The following is a 27050-nucleotide window of genomic DNA, read 5'->3' on the forward strand; positions in this document are numbered from 1 at the left end:
GGAATTCTCGTCTGGTTCTGCTGGAGACCTGGCTTTGTGGGATAGATAGAATATTCTAGAGACAGGTTCTAGTTGGAGACCATGACTGATAGCCAGAGTTGAGAAGCTGGAGAAATCCCGCCTCACTAGCATTGCAGAGCAGGTTCCTGTTGGGAGCGTGGGCTCCATGCTGTCTGCCCTCTGCTATTTAGCCCTGAGCTGGAGTGGCCTTGAGAGATTGTCCTGGGTCAGCACCACCTGCCCTGAAGCTCTCGCCAGCAGAGATGGCAGACGAGAGCAGGTCACGGCATGTCCCACACGGGTCTCTAGGGAACACAACACAAGCCACAGCCTTGCCCCGTTGAGAACACTGTCCTGAGCTGAATATTCAGAGGGCAGATATTTGGCCTGACAGCCAAGCCCTGCAGATTCCTCCCATTGCCCCAAGAAACCCTAGAGCTGGACCTCCATGGGTGGCGAGATTGTACAAAAACTCGATGCCAGATGCTGTCCTGGGAATAGTAGGACAGGAGAAGAACTTGTATGGGCTCCAAGGCTAGACTGCACGAGTTCAAATCTAGGCTCTGCCACTTGCTTGCTGTATCATGTTGGCCTAGTGGCTTAACCGCTCTGTGCCTCCATTTTCTCATCTGTAAAATGGGAATAATAATAATGTCTCATAGGCTTGTCGTGAGTAGATGAACTAACGTGTGTGAGAGTACTTCCCTGTGCCTAGCAGCAGCACTGGCCCCACAAAGTGTCCAGGCAGAGGCCAGGGGACGGGGGTTGCCCCATATGCGTCTGCCCTGTCCTGCAACCTGCTCCTGAGTCCCACCTGGGCTGAGGCACCAAAGTCTGAGGGATGCTCTCAGGGCCGCAAGGGGACAGAAGTCTGGGGACCAGCCCCGTGCAGGAGGTGGGACACAGCCTGGAGAAGCAGGTAGACAGAGCAGGGAGGTGTCACAAGCCCAGCCTGGAGTCTCAGTTCAGCTGCTTGTGAGCTTGATTTAGAGCCCTCTCTAGCAAGGAATATGCAAGTGATCCAGGACCAACCAGATTGGAACTATGAATAATGGGCTACTGCACAAATGGAGTATGGAGGCCCCAGCCCTAATCCTGGTGGAGAGATACCTGATTGAAATTGCCAAGAACTACAGTGTGCCCATGACTCTGTGGACATAGTAGAAGCTCCTCCTGGAGTAGAGACAGAGCAGTGTCCTCAGTTTACTACTCTGTCAAATGGGTATAGCAGCATCCTGTAGGGCGGCCATGAGTCTGAAGTAGACATCAAAGCACACAGTGCCTAGCGTCTAGCAGATGCTCAATAACATTGACTGCTGCCACCACCCCCTGGAGGGCAATCCACTCCAGGATTCTTGCCTGGAGAATCCCATGGACAGAGGAGCCTGGCAGGTTACAGTCCAGAGGGTTGAAAAGAGTCGGACACAACTGAAGCAACTGAGCATGAGCACCAGCATCCTGGTGTAATTATCTAATTATTCCTCCAAGGCAGCTTTGAGGAAGGCGGGGCTGAGCAGTGAGCAGAACAGAGCAGGAAGTGAAGCTCCTGGACGCTGGGCGGTGACAGGCTTTCATAGGCACAGGGCAGGGGTGGGGCTGCTCCGTCCACTGCCAAGCTGAGCAGGAGCACTGGGGACTCAATGAAGGTGTGAGCAGGGAGGACTCTGGAGAGATCAGCATAGAACACTAAGTTCCTCTTCACTGTCATGGAGACTGCCTTACAACTGAAAGGGGCGGACCCAATTTTCATAAGAGGAAACGGAAGCCGAAGATGAGTAAGGAGATTGTCAGAGAGCGCCCGCTGGCTCTAGAGCACTTGAGGTTTCTGAACTGAAAGAAATGCCTGGCAGGATTCTGAGAAGCACTGTGAATTCTTGTCAGTTAATTCAATGGACATTTTTCTTTTGAACATCTCCTGTGGGACAGCCCTGAGTTTAGCCCTCCCTCCAAGAATCTGTGGTTTAGGAGGGAAAGCTGACGTGAGCATGTGTTACAACGTGTGTCAGATGTGAGCTCAGCCCTGGAGAAGGATTGATTAGCTCTGTTGTAAGGTGGTGCAGGGAAGCCTCACACCACAGAGGTGGCTCTGTCTGGGGCTTTGAAGGCTGAATAGGAGTTCAAGCATGTGGTAAGGGAGGGGACTTAGTTTCAGAGAAAGGCATGTGCAAGGAATGCAACAGGGTGTTAGGGAAATCAAATGTCACTTGTTGTGGCCCCAGAGGGAAGAGCAGTGGGGCATGGGGTCCCAGATGTGGGCAGGGCCTTGAATGCAGAGTAAGAGTTGGAGATGTTCTCCTGGGGGCTGGGGAGCATGGACAGGTTTATCGTCGGGGGGGTGAGTGTACACCTTTGTGGGTTGTGGACAATGGGGAGGTGCCATGAGATCCTGGAGGGGGGATAGAGCTGAGCTGGAGATGAGTGGCCCTGAGAAAACCCAGCTGGAGCCCAGATGAACTACTGTAGTGTGGGTCTGTGAGCCCTTAAAAGAGAAGCTCAAATGCCCGGGGCTTGCCAGCCAGCTGTCTGGGGCCTCACCAGCCCGGCTCCTGTTGTCCCTCAAGGTCGATGGGGCTTGGCTTATCCTCTGTCATGGCACCTGTCATGTGAGAACACAATTACTTGTTCACAAGTCCTCTCCCCCAAAGAGTGGGGTCTTCCCCTTACTCACCCTGGAATCCTCAAGTTCTCACACAGGGCCTGGTTCCCAGTAGGTGCATGCTCAGTAATTGCCAATTGAGCACTTGTAATGTCACTTATAAATCCCTGACCCCCTCCACCATCAATGTGGGTGCCACAGGGCCCGGGGGGAAGGGGTCTTTGTCCACTGCTAAATTCCCAAAGTCTAGAACAGTGCTTGACACAGAATACGTGCTCAGTAAACACATACTGAGTGCACGAATGAATGAATAGCTGTGAGGTCAGTGAAAGAGCACAGTGCACGTGGCTGTGTGTTTAGGTGGCTTCTTTGCAGCTGGTACTGGCGAGGCAGTGTGTCTCAGGGACAAGGAGCTCTGGGTAAACCACATTCACATCCACGGCTAGTAATGGTGTGACCCTGAGCAAGTGACTGACCTACTCCAAGCCTCCATGTTCACATCTGTAAAATGGATTCCTATAGGGCTGCTGTGAGGCCCAGTGGGATGAGGTGTGCTCTTAGCAGTTCTGACACACAGTCAGATTCCAGTCGTGGTTATTATTGTAAAGTGCTGCCCTCTTGGAGGAAATCTCTAGCTGCAGGTGTTGGAGCTTCCTTGCCTTGTTCTGGTCACCACATTCATTAGTAGCTTTGGCATCAAGGTCTCCCACACGGAGGAAAAGCCAGCTGCTCTGTAAGGAAATCATAATGTTCTCACTCACTGAGCAGCTAAAACCTGCTGAATGCTGGGGATGTGTCACTGAGCTAGCCAGGTGTGCTCTTAGTCCTGAGGGAGGTTACATCCAAGGAAGGGGCAGGGAGAGAAAGAAACAAGTGTGCAAATCAGGAAAGCATTAGGGAGTGGTAAACTCTCGTTTGGGAACTTAAATAGGAGGACATGACAGTAGTGGAGGAAATGACAAAATGCCGTTGGAGTTGACAGCTGAGCATCAGGAAGATGCTGGCTATGCAGAAACTAGGGATAGAGGCCCTTGGGCAGAGGTTTCAAGGAGTGAGCAAGTTCAAGGTGTGAGGAGGCGGGGAGGCTGGAGCACAGGTGCTGCAGAGATTGGGCACCAGTCTCGGGGCCTTGGTGATCCAGGATGTTCTCTAAGTGCAATGAGCCACCAGTGCTTACTCACTCAGTCATGTCCAACTCTTTGCAACCCCCATGGAATGTAGCCCTCCAGGTTCCTCTGTCCATGGGGATTCTCCAGGCAAGAATACTGGAGTAGGTTGCCATGTCCTCCTCCAGGGGATCTTCCTGACCCAAGGATCAAACACAAGTCTCCCGCATTGCAGGCATTAAAGAGGTTTTAAGCAGGAGCGTGGTGTGATCTGCCTTTAAAATGAACTCTAGCTGATGTGCTGAGAATAAGTGATGGCAGGAGGCAGGCAGACACGCAGAGACCAATTAAAGGGCTGTGACCGTAGCCAGGCAAGAAGTGGTGGTGGCTTGAGATGGGGAAAAAATAGACAGACTAGGAATGTTCTGGAGGTGTGTTCAGTCACTCAGTCGTGTCCACCCCATGGACTGTGGCCTGCATCTGTCCATGGAATTCTCCAGGCAAGAATACTGGAGTGGGTAGTCATTCTTTCTCCAGAGGATCTTCCCAATCCAGGAATAGAACCCGGGCCTTCTGCATTGCAGGCAGATTCTTTACCACCTGAGCCCACCAGGGAAACCCAAAAGTGAAAGTGTTAGTCGCTCAGTCCTATCCAACTCTTTGTGACCCCATAGACTGTAGCCCGCCAGGCTCCTATGTCCATGGAATTCTCCATGGACATACTGAATACTGGAGTGGGTAGCCATTCCTTCTCCGGGGGATCTTCCCAACCCAAGGATTGAACCTGGGTCTCCTATATTACAGGCAGATTCTTCACTGTCTGAGCTACTTTGGAAGCCTGTGATCTGCAGGTTCTGGAGGTAGACCTGCCCATACCCATACAGATGAGATGGAGAGGGACAAGGGGAAGAAGAACCAACAAGGTTCTCTTTTACTAGGTGTGGGAACAAGTGGGCCACTTACTGAACCTGCTAACACTCATATTAGTGTTAATAATACTAATTGGGACTCCCCCAATTCTTTCAGGTAGTAAAGAATCTGCCTGCAATGCAGGAGACCCCGGTTCGATTCCTGGGTCAGGAAGATCTGCTGGAGAAGGGATAGGCTACCCACTCCAGTATTCTTGGGCTTCCCTTGTGGCTAAGCTGGTAAAGAATCCACCTGCAATGCACGAGACCTGGGTTCAATCCCTGGGTTGGGAAGATCCCCTGGAGAAGGGAAAGGCTACCCACTCCTGTATTCTGGCCTGGAGAATTCCATGGACTGTATAGTCCATGGAGTTGCAAAGAATCGGACATGACTGAGTGACTTTCACTTTAATACTAATTCTAAGCCAGCAAGACCTCACATCCCAGGAAGCCACACAATCCTGCAGGTAGATGTGAAGGAAGCCCAGATGTTCAGAAGGCAGGAGACACAGCTTAATAGCAGCAGATTTGGAAGAGTTGGGGCACTCCAACTGTGGGCAAGACTCATGCCATGGCACATTTACTGCTGCTGATAAGGCCTATGGGATTTCTGAGAGCACGGGACCCCCATGATTTCCCTTGAGTGAGACTTCAGCTCAAGAGGGTAGCTGAACACACACAGGATTTCCCTTCCTAAAGGCAAAACTCAGAGGGACAAAGAAAACAGAAAAGAAAATGACTGCAACACAGTTCTGGAAAGCGGATGAATCATGATAACCATACTATAAGAACCAAAAAAGCTAAATTTTAAATGTATCATAGGAAAAGCTGAGACACCTGACTCACACCACAGAACCACAAAGGGCAGAGAGATTGATAGTATCAGGGGTGCCTGAAGTGAGGGTGAAGCTGGGGTTGTAACAGCAGGATTGGATAAAAATCTTTTTAAAGAGTTAGACCCACCAGATCCCCGTCCATGCCACACAGCCAGTGACTTCCCCTCACGTTAGGCAGAAGACCTGAAGTTTATTTTTGAGGAGGTAAGGGACTAGGAGACCCTGGGCATGGTGAGAGCAGAGGATCCTACCAAACACCGAGGACTCGATAACGGGTATTTCTGAATGCTGAGATGCCAGCCTTTATCCTTGCCCAGCTTGGGATGCTGCCAGTCAGGCCCATAGCCTGCAGGCAGGAAGATGACCAATCCAGGGACAAAAATCTAAAGACACTGCCATAAAGAGGTTCCCTGTGAATCAGCCCATGAGACCACTCAGTGGAGAAGTCTTGCTGGACAGTCCCCCACTATCACTGTTGGGACCCAAGGACCCTCAGTCATTGGAGGGAAGCCTGTAATAGGAGAAGATTCAAGGCAGAAATAAGCAAAAAGACAAACTTGGAGGAAATAAATTATGATGGTTTAAAAGAAACTGGGCCGTGAAACCAGAACAGAATGCTATTCAAGGAACATTCAGAGAACAAAATAAAAATGAAGCAAAGGGAGGAGGAGGAAGGGAGCGGAAGGAGATTGGTAAGAAGAAATAAAACATTATAGCAGAATTTTTTCAGAAATTTTTAAAATAAAAACTCAAAGGAAGGGTGGAAAGATAAAATTGAGGAAAACTCCCAGAAGGTAGAACAAAAGGATAAAAGGAAGAGAAATCGGAGAGAAGAGGTTTTTAAAAATTAGGAGACCAGTCCAGGAGATCCAGTACCAACATAATCAGCCAGTAAGAGAAAACAAGGAATCGGTGAGAAATTTCATTAAAGAAATAATTCGAGAAAAGTTCTCAGGACTGAACAACACCAGTTTTCAGACTAAAAACGGCCCACCATATTCCAACATAGCCTGAGGCACATGCAGTGTTGAAAAGTGTCACAATACCGGATTCTAAGAAAAGATCCCAAAAACTTCAAAGCAAAAGATAGACTACAGATTGTGTCATGGGTCCCCAGTGCTTCCCAGGTGGCTCAGTGGTACAGAATCCACCTGCCAATGCAGGAGATGTTAAGAGATTGGGTTCCATCCCTGGATCAGGAAGATCCCCTGGGGAAGGAAATGGCAACCCACTGCAGTATTCTTGCCTGGGAAATCCCATAGACAGAGGAGCCTGGCGGGCTACAGTCCATACGGTCACAGAGGAATTGGACATGGCTTAGTGACTAAACAACAACATGAGTCCCCAAGATCATATCTAGGTTAACTGAGTCTCTGGGGAAATTCCCAGGACTCAGCAAGGAGTCATATCACTGTGATTCACTGCAGTTGAAAGGACACAGAGTACAGTCAGCAAAAGGAAAAGGTGCCTGGGGTGAAGTCCAGGAGAGACCAGGCACAAGATTCCAGGAGCCCCTCCCCTCGGAGTCACACAGGAAGAGCTGAATTCCTCCCTCGCTGAGTTGTGACAACACGTGTGAAATGCCGTCTACCAGGGGTGCTTGTTAGAGACTCAGCATCCCAGGATTTCACTGGGGGCTGGTCACATAGCAGAATAAATAGATGGGGAAACAGTGGCAGACTGTATTTTTGGGGGCTCCAAAATCACTGCAGATGGTGACTGCAGCCATGAAATTAAAAGACGCTTACTCCTTGGAAGGAAAATTATGACCAACCTAGACAGCATGTTAAAAAGCAGAGACATTATTACTTTGCCAACAAAGGTCTGTCTAGTCGAGGATATGGTTTTTCCAGTAGTCATGTATGGATGTGAGAGTTGGACTATAAAGAAAGTTGAGCACCAAAGAATTGATGCTTTTGAACTGTGGTGTTGGAGAAGACTCTTGAGAGTCCCTTGGACTGCAAGGAGATCCAACCAGTCCATCCTAAAGGAAATCAGTCCTGAATATTCATTAGAAGAACTGATGTTGAAGCTGAAACTCCAATACTGTGGCCACTTGATGCGAAGAGCTAACTCACTTGAAAAGACCCTGATGCTGGGAAAGATTGAAGGCAGGAGGAGAAGGGGGCAACAGAGGATGAGATGGTTGGATGGCATCACCGACTCAATAGACATGAGTTTGGGTAAACTGCGGGAGTTGGTGATGGACAGGGAGGCCTGGTGTGCTGCAGTCCATGGGGTCGCAAAGAGTCGGACACGACTGAGCGACTGAACTGAACTGAACTGGTCGCATAGGCACCTTCAGCCTGATACACACCCAGAGTCCAGACTCTCAGGGAAACCCAGTTAGTGTTAGTTGCTCAGTCATGTCCGACTCTTTGTGACCCCATGCACTGTAGCCCAGGAGGAAAACTAGTATTCAGCATAAACCACACTGCTCATACAGGTAGCACAGGCACAGTGAGTTGCTCTTAGTTTTGGGCATGCTGGGGACCCTCCCCAAATCCAAGGCCCTGGATGCCAACCAAGGGCCACCTTCAAGCAGACTCTCCCAGGATAGCAGTCAGGCCTGCTGTGTGAACTCTTCTGCCTGCAGGCGGATCGGAATGACATTTTATGTCTCAGTAGCAATGCTGCAAACCAGAAATGATGGAGCAGGGTCTCAAGAGCCCTGAGGAAAATTATTCCCTATTTAAAGCTGTGTCAAGGAAGTGTGAGTATAGGATTTTCAGGCCTGCGAAGCCTCCAAAAGTGTCTCACCTCATCCCCTCTTTCTTGGAAAGCTGCTAGAGATGTTGCTCTACCAAAATGAAGGCGTAAACTGAGGAAGAGGAAGACATAGGGTCCAATACGAGTGAGACAGATGTGAATGGATTTCCTGGATGATGGAGAGGGCGGGCCCTAAGTGATGGCTCTTGCATCAGACCTTGAGGTCACCAGTCTGGAGAGAAGTCCCAGAGCCCCTGGGAGAGAAACCCTCAGGACGATGAAACTGATGAAAGCGCTTGGCCTCATGGAAAAGAGAATTACAGAGGGAGAGAGTTTGGACCAATGGAAAAATATGGCAATTAATTCCAAGGAAAAAACAGAAAGTTGTGTAGGAGAAAGAAACCAATGGAGGCTTGTCTGTCAAGAGCATTCCCATAATAACAAACACGGAATGCTTATCCAGCCAAAATGATGATGTAATTATTAGAGGGATGGTGGAGGCACTGAAATTATACACTGGCAGGGGGAGGGGAATGGTGAGGTGGGGAAAGAGGCTGTAAATGTGAAGAGAGCTAAATCTTCATCCTCTATGGTGGGAAGTCCATATGTAATAGGAAATACCTAAGACTGAAACACCAGGAAGTGGCAATATAAGCATCTTATTTAAAGACACGAAGTATTAATGAAATTCACAACAAAAAAAATCCATTCAAGGAATTGAAAGTGAGTGCCTCTAGGGAGCAGGACACTGGAGGGAGGTGGAGTTGGGAAGTACTATTGTTCATAATGATTTGAGCCTCTTTTAATCATTGATAGAAATGCAAATATTTAATTTTTCATTTAGATATAGATTACAAACAAGCACAAGAAGGAAGGGAGGAAGAGAGAGGAAGGAAAGGAGGTAGGAGGATGAGAGAGAGAGAGAAAGAAGGGAGAGAGGGAGGGAGCTGAACAGATGGACAGGCACGCTGTCTCTGCCCTAGTCAGGCCACCTCTTCCCATTCCAGGCTCCACCCTTCCCAACCCTGAGCTCCTCCCTGGAAGAGCAGCGAGGAGCAAGAATCTGGGAGATCAGGCACAGATTAGGTGCTCAGCCTGGGCCTGGAAAAGTCAGGAATGCGGAGGTCAGGTGCCAGAGTGCCAGAGTGCCCTGGAGACTCTGCATGTGTTGGAGGATGATGAGAAAAGTAAACTTCCATACCTCTTAAGTCCTGCAGCTCATCAAGTCTCAGAAGTTTCTGAACAAGTTGGTGATCCTGGTGGAAACGGAGAAGGAGAAGACCCTGCGGAAGGAGTACGTGTTTGCTGACTCCAAAGTAAGTGACCACAAAGCCCTAGGACGAGCCAGGAGGGGAGTGAGGGAGGCATAGTTTCTGAGGCTTGCTGTGTGCCTGGAAGCAGGTACCGGGTACCATCAGCTCACTCAGCTCTCACACCCACTTCCCACCTGAAGCCAAGCCCAGGAAGGTGGGGGGATGCATTCCAGGCCAGCTAGTAGCCCCATCCTCTCCCTCTGCCACCACACCAGCCTGTGGAAGAGTGCCTCCTTTATCATCCACGTCTTACCAGCCCTGAGCCCCGTTGGGAGGCTTTGAGCTTCCCTGGGATGCGCCCGGAGGCCCTCGGAGACACCCCAGATTTAAATCTGAGTCTCAACAGGCACCTCCTCCATTTCTATACTTGCACCGCCCCCAAGCAGAAGTGAGACTCCCTACCACGTCTGGCTGCTGGAATAAGAGGGGGGTGGGATGATGGAGAAACTTGGGATCTGGGCGTTGCGGAGGCGTCTGTACAGACAGGGTCTCTATGACCTGATCCCTCACCTCACACATGCCAACCAGGTGCGGAAACCTAGCCTCGCGGCCCTGCTGTTTATCCTGCAGCCTGCGGCTCCGCTGAGCCAGGCACAGGGCTCCCAGCACATCAAGGGTGGCTGACTGTGTCGGCCCCGCGGCCGAGGGACAGGGCTCCCGGCACGGGCCCACGGGGACTGCCCCGTCGCGTGCTGGGACCCGGCTCTTTCTACCTGTGTGGCAGGGGTGAGCTGGTGGGAGGCCAGTGGGGGCTCTGAGGGGAGTCCCAGAATTGGCTGAGAGGGTGAAAAGGACTGGGAGGAATAATAGAGAAGGAATTGGGGAAAAACAAGGAAGTGGGGGAGGCATCGTGCTGGGCCCATGGGCAGAGGTCCAAAACCCATTTCTGCTCATGGTCATGTGCTCAGAAGATGAAGCATGAGGGTAAACCGAGGCACGTAGTTCTGAGCCACCCCTAGCCAAACGCAGATTTCCCATAAAGACAGCCATCACAATTCTCAGTGAGCTGCTTTCTTCAGCGGCAACTTAGATTTGCAATTAAATTAGATTGAATAATAGGTAATTGACATCTACAGAGGCCTGAGACCGTCAAATATTGCTAATTTCACATGGTGCAGCCTAAAACTCTGGGGCACACTTGTTTTGTCCGCCTCTGCTATTGAACTTAAGCTACGAGAGGGCCACATCCACGTTGTGCCTTGCAGGGTACCAGGACAACAAGGTGAAGACTACAGGGAAGGACAGCCTTTGTGGGGTCTTTTCTGTCTCATTAGTTTCTTTAATTTAAATTTTCTTTCATTACATAAGTGATCTAATTCTTATTGGTAAAAAAGCAACTGATACAAATAAAAAGTTTAAAATAGAAACACTCATATACACTAGTAATCCTTGGATTCTATCTTTCAGGTGGTTTTTGTTTGTTTTTTTAAAAATACAAATGCAATGGTGCTGTTCATAGCTTTCTGTCAATTAGCTTTTCATGCCAAACAATGTATCTTGACTAGCTACCCTTGTTGATGAAGTGTTTTTGCACCCATATTTTTAAAATCTATGGTCTTCTAGCCTACGGATGATCCATAAAACAGTAATTCACCTCCTAAGGCTGGACAGGAAGGCCTCTAGGATTTTCTGTGTTGAAACACGTGCTGCAGTCCCCACGATGTGGTCGGGTCTTCGCAGGGTCCCTGGTTCTTTCCTTAGCTGGGGGCGGGGTCAGAGAGAAGCCGCTCTCTTAAGACCTCGGGTACGTATTTCCAGATGGCTCTGCTGGAAGTCGGCACTGATCCGCACTCCCCCCAGTTTTCTCGAAGCTGACCAGTCCTTTGAAAGTGTCATGTGCAGGGAGGCGGAGGCCTTTCTGAGTCTCTCTGCCCTTCAATCCCTAGAAGAGAGAAGGCTTCTGCCAGCTCCTCCAGCAGATGAAGAACAAGCACTCGGAGCAGCCGGAGCCCGACATGATCACCATCTTCATCGGCACCTGGAACATGGGTGGGTCCGCCTGCCGCCCCACCTCCCGGCCCCGCCGCGGGCTCTGCTTTGCTGCCTCGGGCATCCTCGTCTGTCTGCCCCACCCCCGGTCCCTAGATGCGGGTACCCATCCTGAGACCAGAGGCAGAAGAAAGGAGCGCTGGGATTCTCAGCCGCCAAGTGCAGCTGAAAGGGGTTACGTAGTTGTCAGAAATGGAAAGTTTTAGGTAAAGAGTTTGAATATATAGGTGAAGGGGCCCTTGGGCACCTGCCAGCCTTGGGCAGCTTGCCAAGGGGCTTCAGGCCTGGAAGAAGGAACCTCCTCTTTGATTTGGGCTGCCAGATTTATTGAGCGAGAAAGAGGAAAAAAAAAAAAAGATGATGCCCAGCTGAATTTGAATTTCACGTAAACAACAAGTTATTTTTTAGTATAAGAATTTAGCTAGAAATACATACCTGTGTGTGCTCAATTGCTCAGTCGTGTTCGACTCTTGCTGCCCCATGGACTGTAGCTGAACAGGCTCCTCTGTCCGTGGGATTTTCCAGGCAAGAGCACTGGAATGGGTTGCCATTTCCTACTCCAGTGGATCTTCTCGACCCAGGGCTCAAACCCATGTCTCTTGCATTGGCAGGTGGATTCTTTACTACTGAGCCACCTGGGAAGCAGAAATATATACTAAATATATATTATGCTAAATATATATGCTATATGTATTTACATACTAATATATACCAAATATGATAGCCTAACTACATTAATATACTATAATATACTGAATATAATTACTCTAAATAATTATTTAGCATAACAGTTCACTTAGAAGTGCAAATATACACCAAATATCCATTGTACTACACATAGTGTATACTCAGGTGCTAATACACATTTTTATACTAATATGAATTATACAAAGTAATTACTTAGTTAAAATATTCAGTTAGAAATTTTAAAAAATTAAGTAGATACAGAAGTTCCAGTCAATTTGAATTTTAGATAGTTACTGCACGGGACATACTTATTCCAAAAACTATCCATTGCTTATCTGAAATTTGAATTTAACTGGGTATGTCTCCCCCACTTTGGTCTGGAGCAGAATCAGGGCCACCCCCCTCCCTATGCAGTAGACCAGTCACCTGAGAGGAAGTGGCTGAGCAGAGGGAATAGGAATCTGAATGAAAAAGCTACATGGGACTCCTGGCATCTCGCTGGGTGGAAGATGGGCTGGACTTAGGGAACTCAGGAGAGTTGCCCCCATCCTGGTTACACTAGCCTCAGCCTCCCCAGGTCTTCATGCCCAGAAACCCGAAGAGTCACAGCCACGCTGAAGTATTGGGTTGGTCAGAAATCTCATTTGGGTTTTACTGGAACAAACTTCTTGGTCAACCCAACAGAATGCTGGCCTAGTTCCTGTGTCCCTCACTCCCTGCCATTGTTTCTTATTGGCCGCCTGAGTCCCTCAGCTCTCATACCTGGGGTTTCATGCACACAGGCACCCGTCCCTTTCCCCTATTTCCTTCTGCAAGCATGGAAGTCTTTGATTTGGCTGTGCACTGTCCAGGTGAACAGCTGCAGGCATGCCCTTCACACGCCATGGAAGCAGCTGACTAGGGCAGTGTGGGAGGGTCTCCCTGAGCAGAGACCACCAGGCCCCAGGGCTTATGTTCCCACCCTGAGCCACAGCGGGAGCAGAGGTCAGGTCACTCCAGTTCTTGGTTTCTTGGCAGTCATGAGCCAGGACGGTTATCTCTCTAGGGGAAAAGAAAGTTGACTCAACCTCCAAGGAGATTTTGGGGGAAATAAATCTTTATCATTGTTTCTTTATTGAGCTGTTTCGCCTCAGCTTTTGCAATGGCAGTGGAGGTGGGCGGCGGGTAGGGGCTCCAGGCTCTTCGGTTCCTCTGGCTGACTCCTGCATGGCCTCTCTTGGTTTTCAGCTGAGACCTCTCCTGTGCAATGAGAGCGTTGCTGTCTCCTAACCATGGGTTAGAAGGCTCCATCCTAAACCTGTCAGCTGACAGCACTGTCTCACCACCAATGGAGAGTCATCTCCTCAAGGCCCATGTCCCAGTTACCACTATAACCCCAAAGACTAGGACAGTGGCTGACATCTGTGCTATGAGTTCAAGTTGCTATGTGGAATCTTCGGGTGTTCCTAGCCTTTGAAGCTTAATGTTGTCTTTACAAAGCAGTGTAACATCCTGGGACACGATACTACCTAGCTCTGTATCTAAGGTATCTCGTTGGGTGGCCTGACCGGTTTTTAGTGACTATGTGACCCCCCCTGCCCCCTCTCCGTGTTTCCCCCACGTCTGTTCTGACTTCTCTTGATGTACCTTTGACTCACTTGGTGTTGGGTTTTGCTGTTGAAGGTAACGCCCCCCCTCCCAAGAAGATCACGTCCTGGTTTCTCTCCAAGGGGCAGGGAAAGACGCGGGACGACTCAGCTGATTACATCCCCCATGACATCTACGTGATTGGGACCCAGGAGGACCCCCTGGGAGAGAAGGAGTGGCTGGAGATACTCAAACACTCCCTGCAAGAGATCACCAGCATGACCTTTAAAACAGTGAGCAGTGGCCACGGCCCCGGGTGGGACGCCAGGGCAGCGGGCTTGGCAAGTTGGGAGCATCTCAGGGGCAAGAGTGTGCTCAGTGGTCCCCCTGCCATCCAGGGCCAGAAAGGGTCACCTGTATCCAATAATTAATGGTGTCCCTGGGCGTTGCTGATCACTGCGGTCGTCCCTCTCCCTTGCCCGAGCTTGTAGGTAACCTTTACTTCCTTGAAATCTAGTCATTGCCAGCTCTATCTTTAAGACACTTTGTGTCATCTGTGAGGCATCCTTAGGGGTACCCCAAAGTATAAGGATGACCAACAGGGTGCCCCACACCTGGGACAAGGGCTGGGTGGAAACTCTTGCTCTGGGGTCAAGCACTGTGTCCTGGCCCAGAGTCACAGCACTGTCCTCCCCGCCAGATCGCTATCCATACCCTCTGGAACATCCGCATTGTGGTGCTGGCCAAGCCGGAGCACGAGAACCGGATCAGCCACATCTGCACTGACAACGTGAAGACGGGCATCGCCAACACACTGGGTGAGCCGGGGTAGGGGTGTGTGTTCTGCGTAAGCTCATTTCTGCCCACACTCGCATGTCCATCCTTTCTGGGATGGGTGATCCTCCCAGCCTCCACGTGCTCCAGATGATCCTCCCAGGCTACGTGCACTTGGGGTCTACCCCAGTGCTTCTGAGGATCTGGCAGAATGAGGTTCTGACTCAGCACCTCTCAGGAGCCTGACATTCTTGTGTTTCTGACGAACTCCCAGTGGTGTCAGCACCGCTGGCCCACAGACCCCACCTTGAGTGTCAGGGATCAAGGACAGGGGTCAGCAGCCGTGCTGCGAAGGGTCAGGTAGTAAATATGTTAGGCTTTTCAGTCCATGTGCATCTTCTCAGCCCTGCTGCATCACATGAGAGCAACTGTAGACAGCAGGAACTTGGAAGAGCATGGCCGTGTTCTAAAAAACTGTACCTACAAACAAGGCAGGGGCTTGATTCGGCCACGGGCTATAGGTTGTGACCCCTGGTCTAGATCTAGACAGACTCAGGTGGAGGTGGAAATGCTGGTATCAGCCGTGAGCCAGTGGGACCAGTCAGGCTGCTTCAGAAAACTGACACAAACGCGGAGGGCTGCGTATGTATGTGTGTGAGTGTGTGTGTGTCTGAGTCTGTGTGTGTATGTGTGAGTCTGTGTGTGTGTAAGAGAGTATGTGAGTCTGAATCTGAATGTGTGTGTGAGTTTTCTGTGCCTTTTCAGTCTGTCTGTGAGTGTATTTGTGAATTTGTCAGTCAGTGAGTGTGTGTGTGTGAGTCTGTCTGTGTCAGTGGGTCTGTCAGTCTGTGTGCATGTGAGTCTGTCAGTCTGTGAGTGTGAGTCTGTCTGTGTGTCTGTCAGTCTGTGTGAATAAGAATCTGTCACTGTGTATGAATGTCAGTCTGTCAGTCTGTATGTGTGAGTGTGAGTCTATCATTCTGTATGTGAGTCTGTTTGTGAGTGTGTTAGTCCGCCTGTGTATGTGTGTCTGTCAGTCTGTGTGAATATGACTCTCAGTCTGTGCATATGAATGTGAACCTGTCAGTCTGTGTTTGTGTCAGTCTGTGAGTGAATATGACTCTGTCAGTCTGTGTGTATGAGTGACTGAGTCTGTCTGTGAGTGTGAGTCTGTCAGTCTGTGTGTGTGTCTGTCAGTCTGTGAGTGTGAGTGTCAGTCTGTGTGTGTGAGTGTGAGCCTGTCAGTCTGTGTGAATGTGAGTCTGTCAGTCTGTGAGTGTGAGTCTGTCAGTCTGTGAGTGTGAGTCTGTCAGTCTGTGAGTGTGAGTCTGTCAGTCTGTGTGTGTGAATCTGTCAGTCTGTGAGTGTGAGTCTGTCAGTCTGTGTGTGTGAGTCTGTCAGTCTGTGTGGAGTATGAGTCTGTCAGTCTGTGAGTGTGAGTCTGTCAGTCTATGAGTTTGAGTCTGTCAGTCTGTGCGAGTGTGAGTCTGTCAGTCTGTGTGTGCGAGTGTGAGTCTGTCAGTCTGTGTGAATGTGAGTCTGTCAGTCTGTGTGAATGTGAGTCTGTCAGTCTGTGAGTGTGAGTCTGTCAGTCTGTGAGTGTGAGTCTGTCAGTCTGTGAGTGTGAGTCTGTCAGTCTGTGTGTGTGAGTCTGTCAGTCTGTGAGTGTGAGTCTGTCAGTCTATGAGTTTGAGTCTGTCAGTCTGTGTGCGAGTGTGAGTCTGTCAGTCTGTGTGAATGTGAGTCTGTCAGTCTGTGTGTGTGAGTGTAAGTCTGTCAGTCTGTGTGTGTGAGTCTGTCAGTCTGTGTGTGTGAGTGTAAGTCTGTCAGTCTGTGTGTGTGAGTCTGTCAGTCTGTGTGAATGTGAGTCTGTCAGTCTGTGAGTGTGAGTCTGTCAGTCTGTGAGTGTGAGTCTGTCAGTCTGTGAGTGTGAGTCTGTCAGTCTGTGTGTGTGAGTCTGTCAGTCTGTGAGTGTGAGTCTGTCAGTCTATGAGTTTGAGTCTGTCAGTCTGTGTGCGAGTGTGAGTCTGTCAGTCTGTGTGAATGTGAGTCTGTCAGTCTGTGTGTGTGAGTGTAAGTCTGTCAGTCTGTGTGTGTGAGTCTGTCAGTCTGTGTGTGTGAGTGTAAGTCTGTCAGTCTGTGTGTGTGAGTCTGTCAGTCTGTGTGAATGTGAGTCTGTCAGTCTGTGTGTGTGAGTGTAAGTCTGTCAGTCTGTGTGTGTGAGTCTGTCAGTCTGTGTGTGTGAGTGTAAGTCTGTCAGTCTGTGTGTGTGAGTCTGTCAGTCTGTGTGAATGTGAGTCTGTCAGTCTGTGTGTGTGAGTGTAAGTCTGTCAGTCTGTGTGTGAGTGTAAGTCTGTCAGTCTGTGTGTATGTGAGTCTGTCAGTCTGTGTGAATGTGAGTCTGTCAGTATGTGAGTGTGAGTCTGTCAGTCTGTGAGTGTGAGTCTGTCAGTCTGTGTGTGTGTCTATGAGTGAGTCTGTTAGTCTGTGTGTGAGTGTGAGTCTGTCAGTCTGTGTATGTGAGTCTGTCAGTCTGTGTGTGAGTGTGAGCCTGTCAGTCTGTGTGTGAGTGGCGGGGAGTCCATGGGGGCAGGTGCACCCACACGGGGGCCGTGGGTGGCGGTGAGGGTGAGGCCAACGATTTCTGGTGCTTGGCGTCAGGGACAGGACAGCCCCAGAGGTGACAGGAAATAGAAGAACTGCTGCCATTGAATGTGAAAAGCTCCCTCAGCCTTTCTGCTGACAAACCGCAAGCTGCCCGCATCCACACCCACTTGTCCTCCTTCCTTCCTGTGGCAGCAGCTGCCCTGCTCTGACGCCCACGCCCTCTGCTGCCCAGGAACCCACTTCTAGTCCTCGAGCCCCTCTGCCGGGGCTACCCGTCCCCTCCACCAGCCGCCAGCCACAGCCTGCTCAGACCTCCCATTATAAGACAGGACCACCCCTCAGTGGGAGGGAGCTGACTGTGCCCCCAGCCCCACCCAGCACAGTGCTGGGCCCCCGAGGCTCCTGTCCACCGTACACGGGGCTGCTCCCACAGCTGAACAGACAGACTGACAGTGGGTTGGTGGGGAGTGAGCATGCAGGCAAAGAGTGTGTGGTAGGGGGTGGGCGGCTCCAGGGGCTACGTGAGGTGGGTGGGGGTCTAGGGGCCTCTCTGAGAAGTCAGAGAGCTGAGGAAGTGTCCTGGTAAGGGAGGAGCATTCCAAGCAGCAGGAGCAGCGAAGCAAAGGCCCTGTGGTCCCTGGGCTCAGCCTTCTAGGATGACGGGACAAGACCAGAGAGGGAGGCAGCAGGCCTGGGCAGTCTGAGTTTCATGGTTCTCGGAGGGCAGCTTGGAGGCAGGAGATTTCGCATGCACCATTTCCCAGTCCCTGCTTTCCTCCCCTCCTCTTCTCCTCTGAGGCCAATCTCCCCCCATTTCCTTCCCCTGAAATGGCTCCCAGCCGTGGTTAGCACAGGGCAGGAGTTCAGTGGGTGCTGGATGACTGGTGGAAGAGCTGAGACCTCCTAGAGGGTGGACCTGGTGCAAGGCCGCGTGTGCTAAATGCTTGCTGTGTATCCTTTAATACCAACACCCTGTGGGGGCAGGACTATCGTTAGTCCCACTCACAGACACGGCTCTGGAGGCTACAGTGATGTTCCCAAACCTGCCCAAGGCCCTGTGACAAGGATGTGGTGGGCAGGGACTTAAACCTAGGCCCCAGGCTGGGGAGAAAGCTAGCAGAAGGGGCCTCCTGGGGGCAGGGGAGTCATCACCAGGGCAGAGGGGAGAGAGCTGTGGGTCAGGAGGCCCAGGCCTGGCTTGTCCCCAGGGCACTCTCATCTAGCCCAGACAGAATGTTAGCCAGCTGGGTGGTTTTAAATTTTGAGTACCAAATTAAAGGAAACAAGGAAAGTCAATCTTAACAATATATCTTATCAAACCTCATGAAAGTGAAAGTGTTAGTCAGTGTCCAACTCTTCGCAACCCCATGAACTGTAGCCCGACAGGCTCCTCTGTGCATGGAATTCTCCAGGCAAGAATACTGGAGTGGGTTGCCATGCCCTTCTCCAGGGGATCTTCCCGACTCAGGAATTGAACCTGGATCTCCTGCATTGCAGGCAGATTCTCTACCGTCTGAGGCACCAGGGCTCATACATTCAAAATGTTACCATTTCAGTGGATATTCAATTTAAAGGTTTATTAGATAATTTACAGTCCATTCTTCTACTGAGGCTTACAATTCTGTTGTGTCTCTTATATTCACAGCCCATCTCAGTCAAGACCAGCACGTCTCACAGCTACCATGATGGGCAGAGAAGGTTCCCAGACTTTGGCATGTGTCAGAACCACCTAGAGCAGGGCTGACAGACTTGTCCTCTAAAAGACTAGATAGTAAATAATTCATACTCTGCAGGTCACGCTGTCTGTGTCGTAACTACTAGACTCTATCTAAAGGCATAGCTGTGTTCCAATAAGATGTTGTTTATAGACTCTGAATTTCATATCATTTTAATTTCATATCAATTTAATCAAAATATTCTTCTTTTGATTTTCCCCCTACTATTTAAAAATGTAAAAACCATCCTTAGCTGGTGGTGGGACAGTGTTGGCCGAACTCCCGACCCAGAGGACTTGTTAGACAGGGATTACTGGCTCCCACTCTCAAAGTGAGTGGACACGAGTCTGAGAAAACTCTGGCAGATGGTGATGGGCAGCGAAGCCTTCAGCGCTGCAGTCCATGGGGTCGCAAAGAATCGGATATAACTTGGTGACTAAATAACAACAAACGTAATATATTTAGAGCTTTCCTGGTGGCTCAATTGTAAAGAATCCACCTGCCAATGCAAGACATGCGGGTTTGATCCCTGAGTCAGGAAGATCCCCTGGAGAAGGAAATGGTAATCCATTCTGATATTCTTGCCTGGGAAATCCCATGGACAGAGGAGTCTGAAGGGCTACAGCCCAGCCCATGGGGTCACAAAAGAGTTAGACACGACTTTGCAACTGAACAACAACTCCTGAAGCTCTGATTCAGCAGATCCAGGGCGGGGCCTGCCATGTGCACTTGCGACAAGTTCCCAGGTGGTGCTGATGCTGCTGGTCTGGGGAACGCACTCTGAGAACCACGGGTCTCAGTGCAGGTTCTGGCCTCTCCAGGAAGCTGGGGTTTGCTGATGCAAGGTCAGCCCCACCCCAGCTGCCAGCTGCTCCTTCTGCATCTTCTTCTCAAGGTTTCTGAGTATTTCTGATGGCCCTGCTTGGGCCTATGGGGAAACGGACACACACAGACACACACACACACACACCTGCTTAGAGGACGATGTCAGGATGACTTACACCAGCAGCTTCCTCCCTTGGACCTGCCGAGAACCCCAAGGCTGCCGGCTGTTCACCCCGTTTTCTTGCTGTCCTGGAGGACTCTCACCCCCCGCCCCAGTCCCTATCCCCTGCCATCTCTCACCCTGGACGAAGCTGCTCTTCTTTCTGCTTGGCCCCCACTTTTCCCCACGCCTGCTCTCTCCTGATGAGTGGCATGGCTTCACCCTGATTTCCCACCACTTGGCAGCTTTGCCTGTCGGGTGTTCTGACTTCTCCCTTCTCCCCCCTGTAGGGAACAAAGGAGCCGTTGGGGTATCGTTCATGTTCAACGGAACCTCCTTGGGATTTGTTAACAGCCACCTGACTTCAGGAAGCGAAAAGAAACTCAGGTAATGGAGCTCACTGCCTGAGAGCAGCTGTCGGGGTTATTTGCCCAAACAGACCTCAATGGCTAGACCCCGTAAGCCCTGGGCCGAGACCCTGCCCTGTTGGCCTCTAAGGGCTTTTCCTGTGGTCTCATCACAGGCAACTGCGGCACAGGGGTGTGGGTGAATCTTGCCTAGGGGACAGAACAGACACTTCCTTGTGTCACTAACCCCAGAGACGCCCAAACACCACGCCGCTTCTCAAGAGGAAAGCCTCCTTGGGGCACCGTCACAGGTGAAAGCCCGATTTACCTGTTGGTGGCCCAGTCAAGCAGAGTCATCGAGAAGGCTGATGTCCCTGCAGAGCGGATGCTCCCGGGGCCCTGCCCTGCATTCCCAGTTCAGCCCAGGGACCACATCAGATGGGTGGTTGCTGGAGACTTAAGTCTCACTTCCCTACATGTCCCCCTCTGACTTCCTGGCCCATGGAGTAGGGAACCCACGACCCTGTGCTAAGCTGGCTGCTTTTTCGTTTCATTAGGCGAAACCAAAACTATATGAATATTCTCCGGTTTCTGGCCCTGGGAGACAAGAAGCTGAGTTCCTTTAACATCACTCATCGCTTCACCCACCTCTTCTGGCTCGGGGATCTCAACTACCGCGTCGAGCTGCCCACCTGGGTGAGGGGCTCTCTCTGGCCGGGGCGGGGCTGCACGGGACAGAGGCTCCCTTGAGCTGGCTCAGGGCGGAGGGTTGTGGGGACACACGGACTGAGCTGGGCCAGAGCAGCCACTCCTCTGGGACTCTACACTGTTCCGACTATGGAGCTACTGCCTTTCTTTACCGTTGACCTCTGCTCAACCCCGGCTTCCCTGGTAGCTCAGTTGGTAAAGAATCCACCTGCGATGCAGGAGACCCCAGTTCAATTCCTGGGCCGGGAAGATCTGCTGGAGAAGGGATAGGCTACCCACCCCGGTATTTTTGGTCTTCCCTGGTGGCTCAGCTGGTAAAGAAACCACCTGCAATATGGAAGACATGGGTTTGATCCCTGAGTTGGGAAGATCCCCTGGAGAAGGGAACGGCCATCCACTCTAGTATTCTGGCCTGGAGAATTCCATGGACCGTATAGTCCATGGGGTCGCAAAGAGTCGGACACGACTGGGCAACTTTCACTTTCACTTTCTGCTCACACCTACTTCCCACGCACCGCTCTGGCCACCCCTGCCTACCACCTCTCTGCTGCTCCGGTGCCCTAACTGACCACCAGCAGCCTCTCAACTCACCAGTCCCAGATCCCGAGGAAAGGCTGAACTCTGAGGGGACCAGCTCAGTTTCTCCCCAAATCATGAGTCACCAGGCAGCCTAAGGAAGACACTCCTGAAGCTGGACGCCCATCCAATGAGCAGCAGTCAGAGGGGGCCCCCTGGCACAGACGGCCTTGCTCCCTTGGGGAAGACAAAGGATTCCCTGGGAAGGAGGTAGACTGGCGTGGCCCCTGGACATGATAACAACGAGATTCTGTCACTTTTGTGCTCCTGAAAGAGGGGGCAGGGGCCAGGGGCCAGGCCTGAGAGCAGAACCATGCCTTTCTGCTCCCTGTGTAACAGGAGTCCTTTGCACTGGTGTCTGTGAGCGGGCCAGGCCTGAGAGCAGAACCATGCCTGTCTGCTCCCTGTGTAACAGGAGTCCTTTGCACTGGTGTCTGTGAGCGGGGAGGGGACAGTGGAGACAGACCTGATTTTACAGACAAGAACACAAGCGGCCTGAGAGGATGGCCTTGGGTCGGCCACAGATCTCTGACAGTTGGGATTGGACCTGGGCCTTGGGGCTCTGCTCCTGGATGCTTTCCCAGGCATTCCACATCCTGCACTTCCTTGGCCTCCCGTTAACACACCGGCTCTTGGCCCATCTGTACCCCCCTCACCCTCCTCAACTCCTCCCACCGTCCCTCCTTCTTGAGAATTCTTCCTCTCCCTCCTGACTGAGCAGGCAGAGGGGATGGGATGGACAGGGGCCCTACAGATCCTGACCCTTCACAATTAAGGGGCCATCACAGCCATTCGCTCCCCAGAGGGTCAGCCCAGTGCATCTGCCGGAGTTTGGATATAACATAAGTCCTGGGAGAGAGGACAGCTGGATCCTGAGGCTGGCACAGCCCACCAACATCATGGTGACTCTCAGAGTCCGAGCCCAGATCACAGAGGCCTGGTGCCCACAGAGTCAGGGGCCAGGATCTCGGATCCTTTCATAGCTTTATGAACAAGCTGTCTCACAGAGACAGTGAGAGAGCAAGGGAGACATACCTAACAAGGAAGTCTTATAAAAAGGATGCTAGAAGTCTGTGTGCAAAAATAGTGTCCCTCTGCAAATTTAGAGCAGCCAGAAACTTCCATTATTGAGTTGATACTTCACTACACTTGCACTTCACTACACTTGCAGGGTTTTCCTTATTAAATGGTTGAGTGTAAAAAAGCACCAACTTGACATCTCTAGAACCAGGGTCTGGGGCAGCTTCAGGGGCTCGGAGTCCCGGTGTGGCAGGCAGGCAGGCAGGTGATGTGCCCCTTGTCATGTGGTAAAGGGGTCGTCTTACCAGCGGCCCGGCCATGTCTTTGCTCCAGGAGGCAGAAACCATCATTCAGAAGATCAAGCAGCAGCAGTATGCAGACCTCCTGTCCCATGACCAGCTGCTCATGGAGAGGAAGGAGCAGAAGGTTTTCCTGCACTTTGGTGAGAACCACCATCATTTTCTCTTGGCCCCCTCCCTCCATCGTCCTGTCTCCCTTTTTCCCAAACATCCTCACTGCGGGGGAAGAGTGATGCCTGGGAAAGAGAAACTTGCCCAGATGTGAAACATGGGAAGTCAAAACTGAACCCACTGTTTTGTTTGATTTCAGAGGAAGAAGAAATCACATTCGCACCCACCTATCGTTTTGAAAGAATGACTCGGGACAAATACGCCTACACCAAGCAGAAAGCCACGGGGGTGAGTCCTTTCCTGTTCTCCGTCTCCACTCGCCTTGCACATCTCACCCCTCCTTTGTCCATTCCCATAAAGGTGAACAGGAAGTGAAGAGAACCCTCATCCACTAGGTGACAAAAAAGAAATGGCACTAGAAATGCTATGTTGATCTTGTCACAGAGAAAACCCTCCTCTAAGGAGAGGCTGGGCAAACAGACATGGCCACTACAAGGAGCTGGCTCACGATGCTGCTGTTCACACGTGTGCGTGTGTGTGTGTGTGCGTGACTGTATACCACATCTTCTTTATCCATCCATCTGTTGATGGACGTTTAGGTTGTTTCCACATCTTGGCTCCTGTAAGTTGTGCTGCAATGAACATTGAAATGCATGTAACTTTTCAAATTAGAGTTTTCTCCAGATATATGCCCAGGAGTGGGATTGCAGGATGATATGGCAGCTCTATTTTTGGTTTTTTAAGGAATCTCCCTACTGTTCTCCATAGTGGTTGCGCCGATTTACATTCCCACCAAGAGTGTAGGAGGATTCCTTTTTCTCCACAGTCTCTCCAGCATTTATTTGTAGATTTTTAAAAATAAAGATGGCCATTCTGACCAGTGTGAGGTGATACCTCATTGTAGTTTTGATTTGTGTTTCTCTAATAGTTAGCGATATTGAGTATCTTTTCATGTACCTGTTGGGCATCTATATGTCTGTCTTCTTTGGAGAAATGTCTGTTTAGGTCTTCTGCTCATGTTTTGATTGGGTTATTTGGGTTTTTTTATGTTAAGCTGTATGAGCTGTTTGCATATTTTCTGTCTCTTTTTAAAGTCCTGTAAATATATTTGCTAATCTGCCAAGTGAATCATCATTATACTAGCTTCTTTGTTTCGGGACTAATCAGTGCCTTTACAGGTTTATGAGCACTTGGTTCTCTATGGGAAAATTCATGTGCCAAATCCAGTTGGTCATGAAATATCAGTTAATATCTTATGAGACCACTTGTGTTCCATGGAACAGTGAGGAAACTGTTATAAACCATTCATTCATTCTTGTTCAACAGGTATTTACCGATGACCTGTGATGGGTTAGGCACTGTCCTAGTTGGTGGGAGATCAAAGATGAGTTAGATGTCTGCCCTCACAGAGTTGATAGTGGGAAAGACAAGATAAAGACACAACTAGTTAGAAAGTGAAAGTGTTAGTCACTCAGTCGTGTCCGACTCTTTGTGACCCCATGGACTGTAGCCCGCCAGACTCCTCTGTCCATGGGCTTTTCCAGTCAAGAATACTGGAGTGGGTAGCCATTCCCTTTTCCAGGGTATCTTCCTTCCTGCTCTGCAGGCAGATTCTTTACCATCTGAGCCACCAGGGAAGCCCTAACCAGAGATAGAATATAATGCGATGCCCAATACTGTGAGGAGTACTCACAGAGGGACATGACCACCAGGGCAGGGAAGAATCCGGGAGGCTTCTTGAAGAGGGGCTTTGTGGTGCCTGAAGGGCACTTGGATTTCAACAAAGAGGCAGGACAGGGGCTGAGGGGGGCTGAGCCACTTCAGGTTGAAAGGATTGCCGGAGCAGATGCCGAGGCAGGAAATTCTGGCACTCATCACCTTCTGGGAGCCGGTCCAGGGTGACCAGCCCTGTATTGGGTCCTGGGGGATAGGGGTCCTGCAGTGGGGAGCTTCCCGGGCCACTAGAGGCCTGGGGAAATGGAGTGAGTTCTGGGCAACAGCTGGGCTCAGGGGCAGATGGGAGACTGGATGGAAGTGGAAGAGAAAGGCCAAGAGTTGGGGAGATGCTTGAACAAAGCAGCAGTTAGAGGGGGAAAAAAGCAGAGAGGAGGAGAGCAGACCCAGGACTGCTTCCACGAGGAGGCTGAGACCTGGGGCAGGACACCTCGTGAGGTGCTCACTGGCTGCTTGTCTGGCTTAAAGGCAGACGAGTGTGGTTGGGCTCGTCTGGTTTAAAGGCACCATTGGGGCAGGCCCACAGGGGTACATTTGGAGGTGGTGAGGGGATGGTCTAGTTGGACTTGAGTATGAGAGGATGGTCTAGTTGGACTTGAGTATGAGGAGAAAGAGATGGGCTCCTGAGATGGCAGAGAGGAAGGTCCTTGATGCCAGGTGAAGCGTTCTCACCTGTTGGATGGGCACCTGTGTCAGGAAGCCACTACAAGATCACCTGAAGGGCTGGCAGCATCATGGTGATACACAGAGAAGACCAGTCTGCGTCAGTGTAAAGGATGAGGGTGACGCAGGGGACCAATGAGGAGGCTCCTGCTGGGAAATAACTGGGCCTGAAGCAGGAGGGAAATGGTGAAAATGAAAGAAGAAAAGCAGGATATATTGATCCATCTGACTGACGTTAATACAAACTGTGAGATCAGAAGGCAGAGCTGGCTCCGAGGGGAAAAATAGAGCTTGTTTTCAGACTCACTGTGTAAAGTGAGTGGAAAATCCCAAAGAAAACATCCAGAGGGCAGTTAAGAATGCTAGACTGATGCTAAAGCAAGATGCCAGGGCTAGATCATAGATCTGGGAGCTGTCTGCACAGAGAAGATGGTCAGATCCATGGGAATAGGTGAGGTCGCCAAGGAGTGTGTGGATGATGAACGTAGAAGAGCTATGGACAGATGTGGGGTCATCTCCCTTCTGAGAGGGAAAGCAGAAGCAGAGACGATGAAGGAGACAGGAAAAGTGGATGTAGGTGGTTAGAGGACCAAGCAGACAGCTCGAAGCATCACAGAAGCCAGGCTGAGAGACTTGCCAGGGTCGGTGGTCAGCAGTGTGGAGTGTGTGAGCTAAGGAGAACAGGTACATACACAGAAGCCCTGAGCAAGCAGCTGGACTTGGGTTCAGGGGTTTGGGTGGACACTAAAAGAACAGTTGCCATAGAGGTTTTTTTGTTTTTTGGCTGTGCTGGAACTTCGTTGCTGCTAGTGGACATGCTCTAGTTGGGGCACGTGGGGGCTCCTCTCTACTTGTGGTGTGCGGGCTTCTCATTGTGGTGGCTTCTCTTGCTGTGGACCACGAGCTCTAGAGTATAGGCTCAGTAGTTGTGGCATGCTGGCTTAGTTGCTGTGAGGTATGTGGAATCTTCCCAGACCAGGGATTGAACTCATGTTCCCTGCATTAAATCTATCTATCTATTTATATCTGTAACTAGCTGGCTAGCTAACTAGCTATCTATTAGATAGCATTTTACAAAACCTTGACTTTGACTTGCAGATGAAGTACAATTTGCCTTCCTGGTGTGACCGAGTCCTCTGGAAGTCTTACCCCCTGGTACACGTGGTGTGTCAGTCCTACGGTGAGTAGCAAGTTAAGAAGTTTCGCTTCCCTAAGTTAAAGGGCTGCCGTCCGTCCATCTGTAAACTGGGAGAACTCCCTGCAGCTCCAGTCAGGTGACCTCAAAGAGGCAATGTATCCTGTCCCATCTCGGACTGCAACATAGTAAATGTCCTGGTTTGGGAAACATTTGAATTAGGGAGCAGTTAAATCTAGATTTATTTTTTTGAAGAGAGTCTACTAGGTTTAAACCATATGGAAGTGGTGTTTTCATAAGTCAAAAATAGTTAACTATTGGTTCATCCATATCGTTCAACCTAATACATATCATGAGTATACACACACATATTTGGGGAGATTTGGATTACATTGATGAAAAATGCATGAGATGCAATATTAAATAATGGAAAAGCTATCCAGCCCTGTTTCACCCCCACAGAGTGGGGGTCCTGCTGCTGCCTAGTGGCCACCTTCAGGCCTCCCACCCTCTGTTGTTGTTGCTGCTGTTGTTGCTGTTCAGTCGCTCAGTCGTGTCCAACTCTCTGTGACCCCGTGGACTGCAGCATGCCAGGCCTCCCTGTCCATCACCATCTCCCGGAGTTTGCTCAAACTCACGTCCATTGAGTCAGTGATGCCCTCCAAC

General features: G+C 50.5%; 1 protein-coding gene across 1 annotated transcript in view; it reads left to right on the plus strand.

Moving 5' to 3' along the window:
- INPP5D (inositol polyphosphate-5-phosphatase D) overlaps positions 1–27050 on the plus strand; it is a 135642-nt gene that overhangs the window by 80741 nt on the left and 27851 nt on the right. The window contains exons 10-18 of the mRNA XM_081491016.1: positions 9365–9471; positions 11355–11457; positions 13807–14003; positions 14411–14528; positions 20082–20178; positions 20696–20834; positions 22776–22884; positions 23052–23140; positions 26348–26429. Coding sequence (XP_081347142.1) covers positions 9365–9471; positions 11355–11457; positions 13807–14003; positions 14411–14528; positions 20082–20178; positions 20696–20834; positions 22776–22884; positions 23052–23140; positions 26348–26429 — 1041 coding nt within the window. The remainder of the gene's footprint in view (positions 1–9364; positions 9472–11354; positions 11458–13806; positions 14004–14410; positions 14529–20081; positions 20179–20695; positions 20835–22775; positions 22885–23051; positions 23141–26347; positions 26430–27050) is intronic.

This window comes from Giraffa tippelskirchi, chromosome 5, assembly GCF_054371585.1.
Source record: "Giraffa tippelskirchi isolate mGirTip1 chromosome 5, T2T-mGirTip1v1.2.pri, whole genome shotgun sequence".
NCBI lineage: Eukaryota > Metazoa > Chordata > Mammalia > Artiodactyla > Giraffidae > Giraffa > Giraffa tippelskirchi.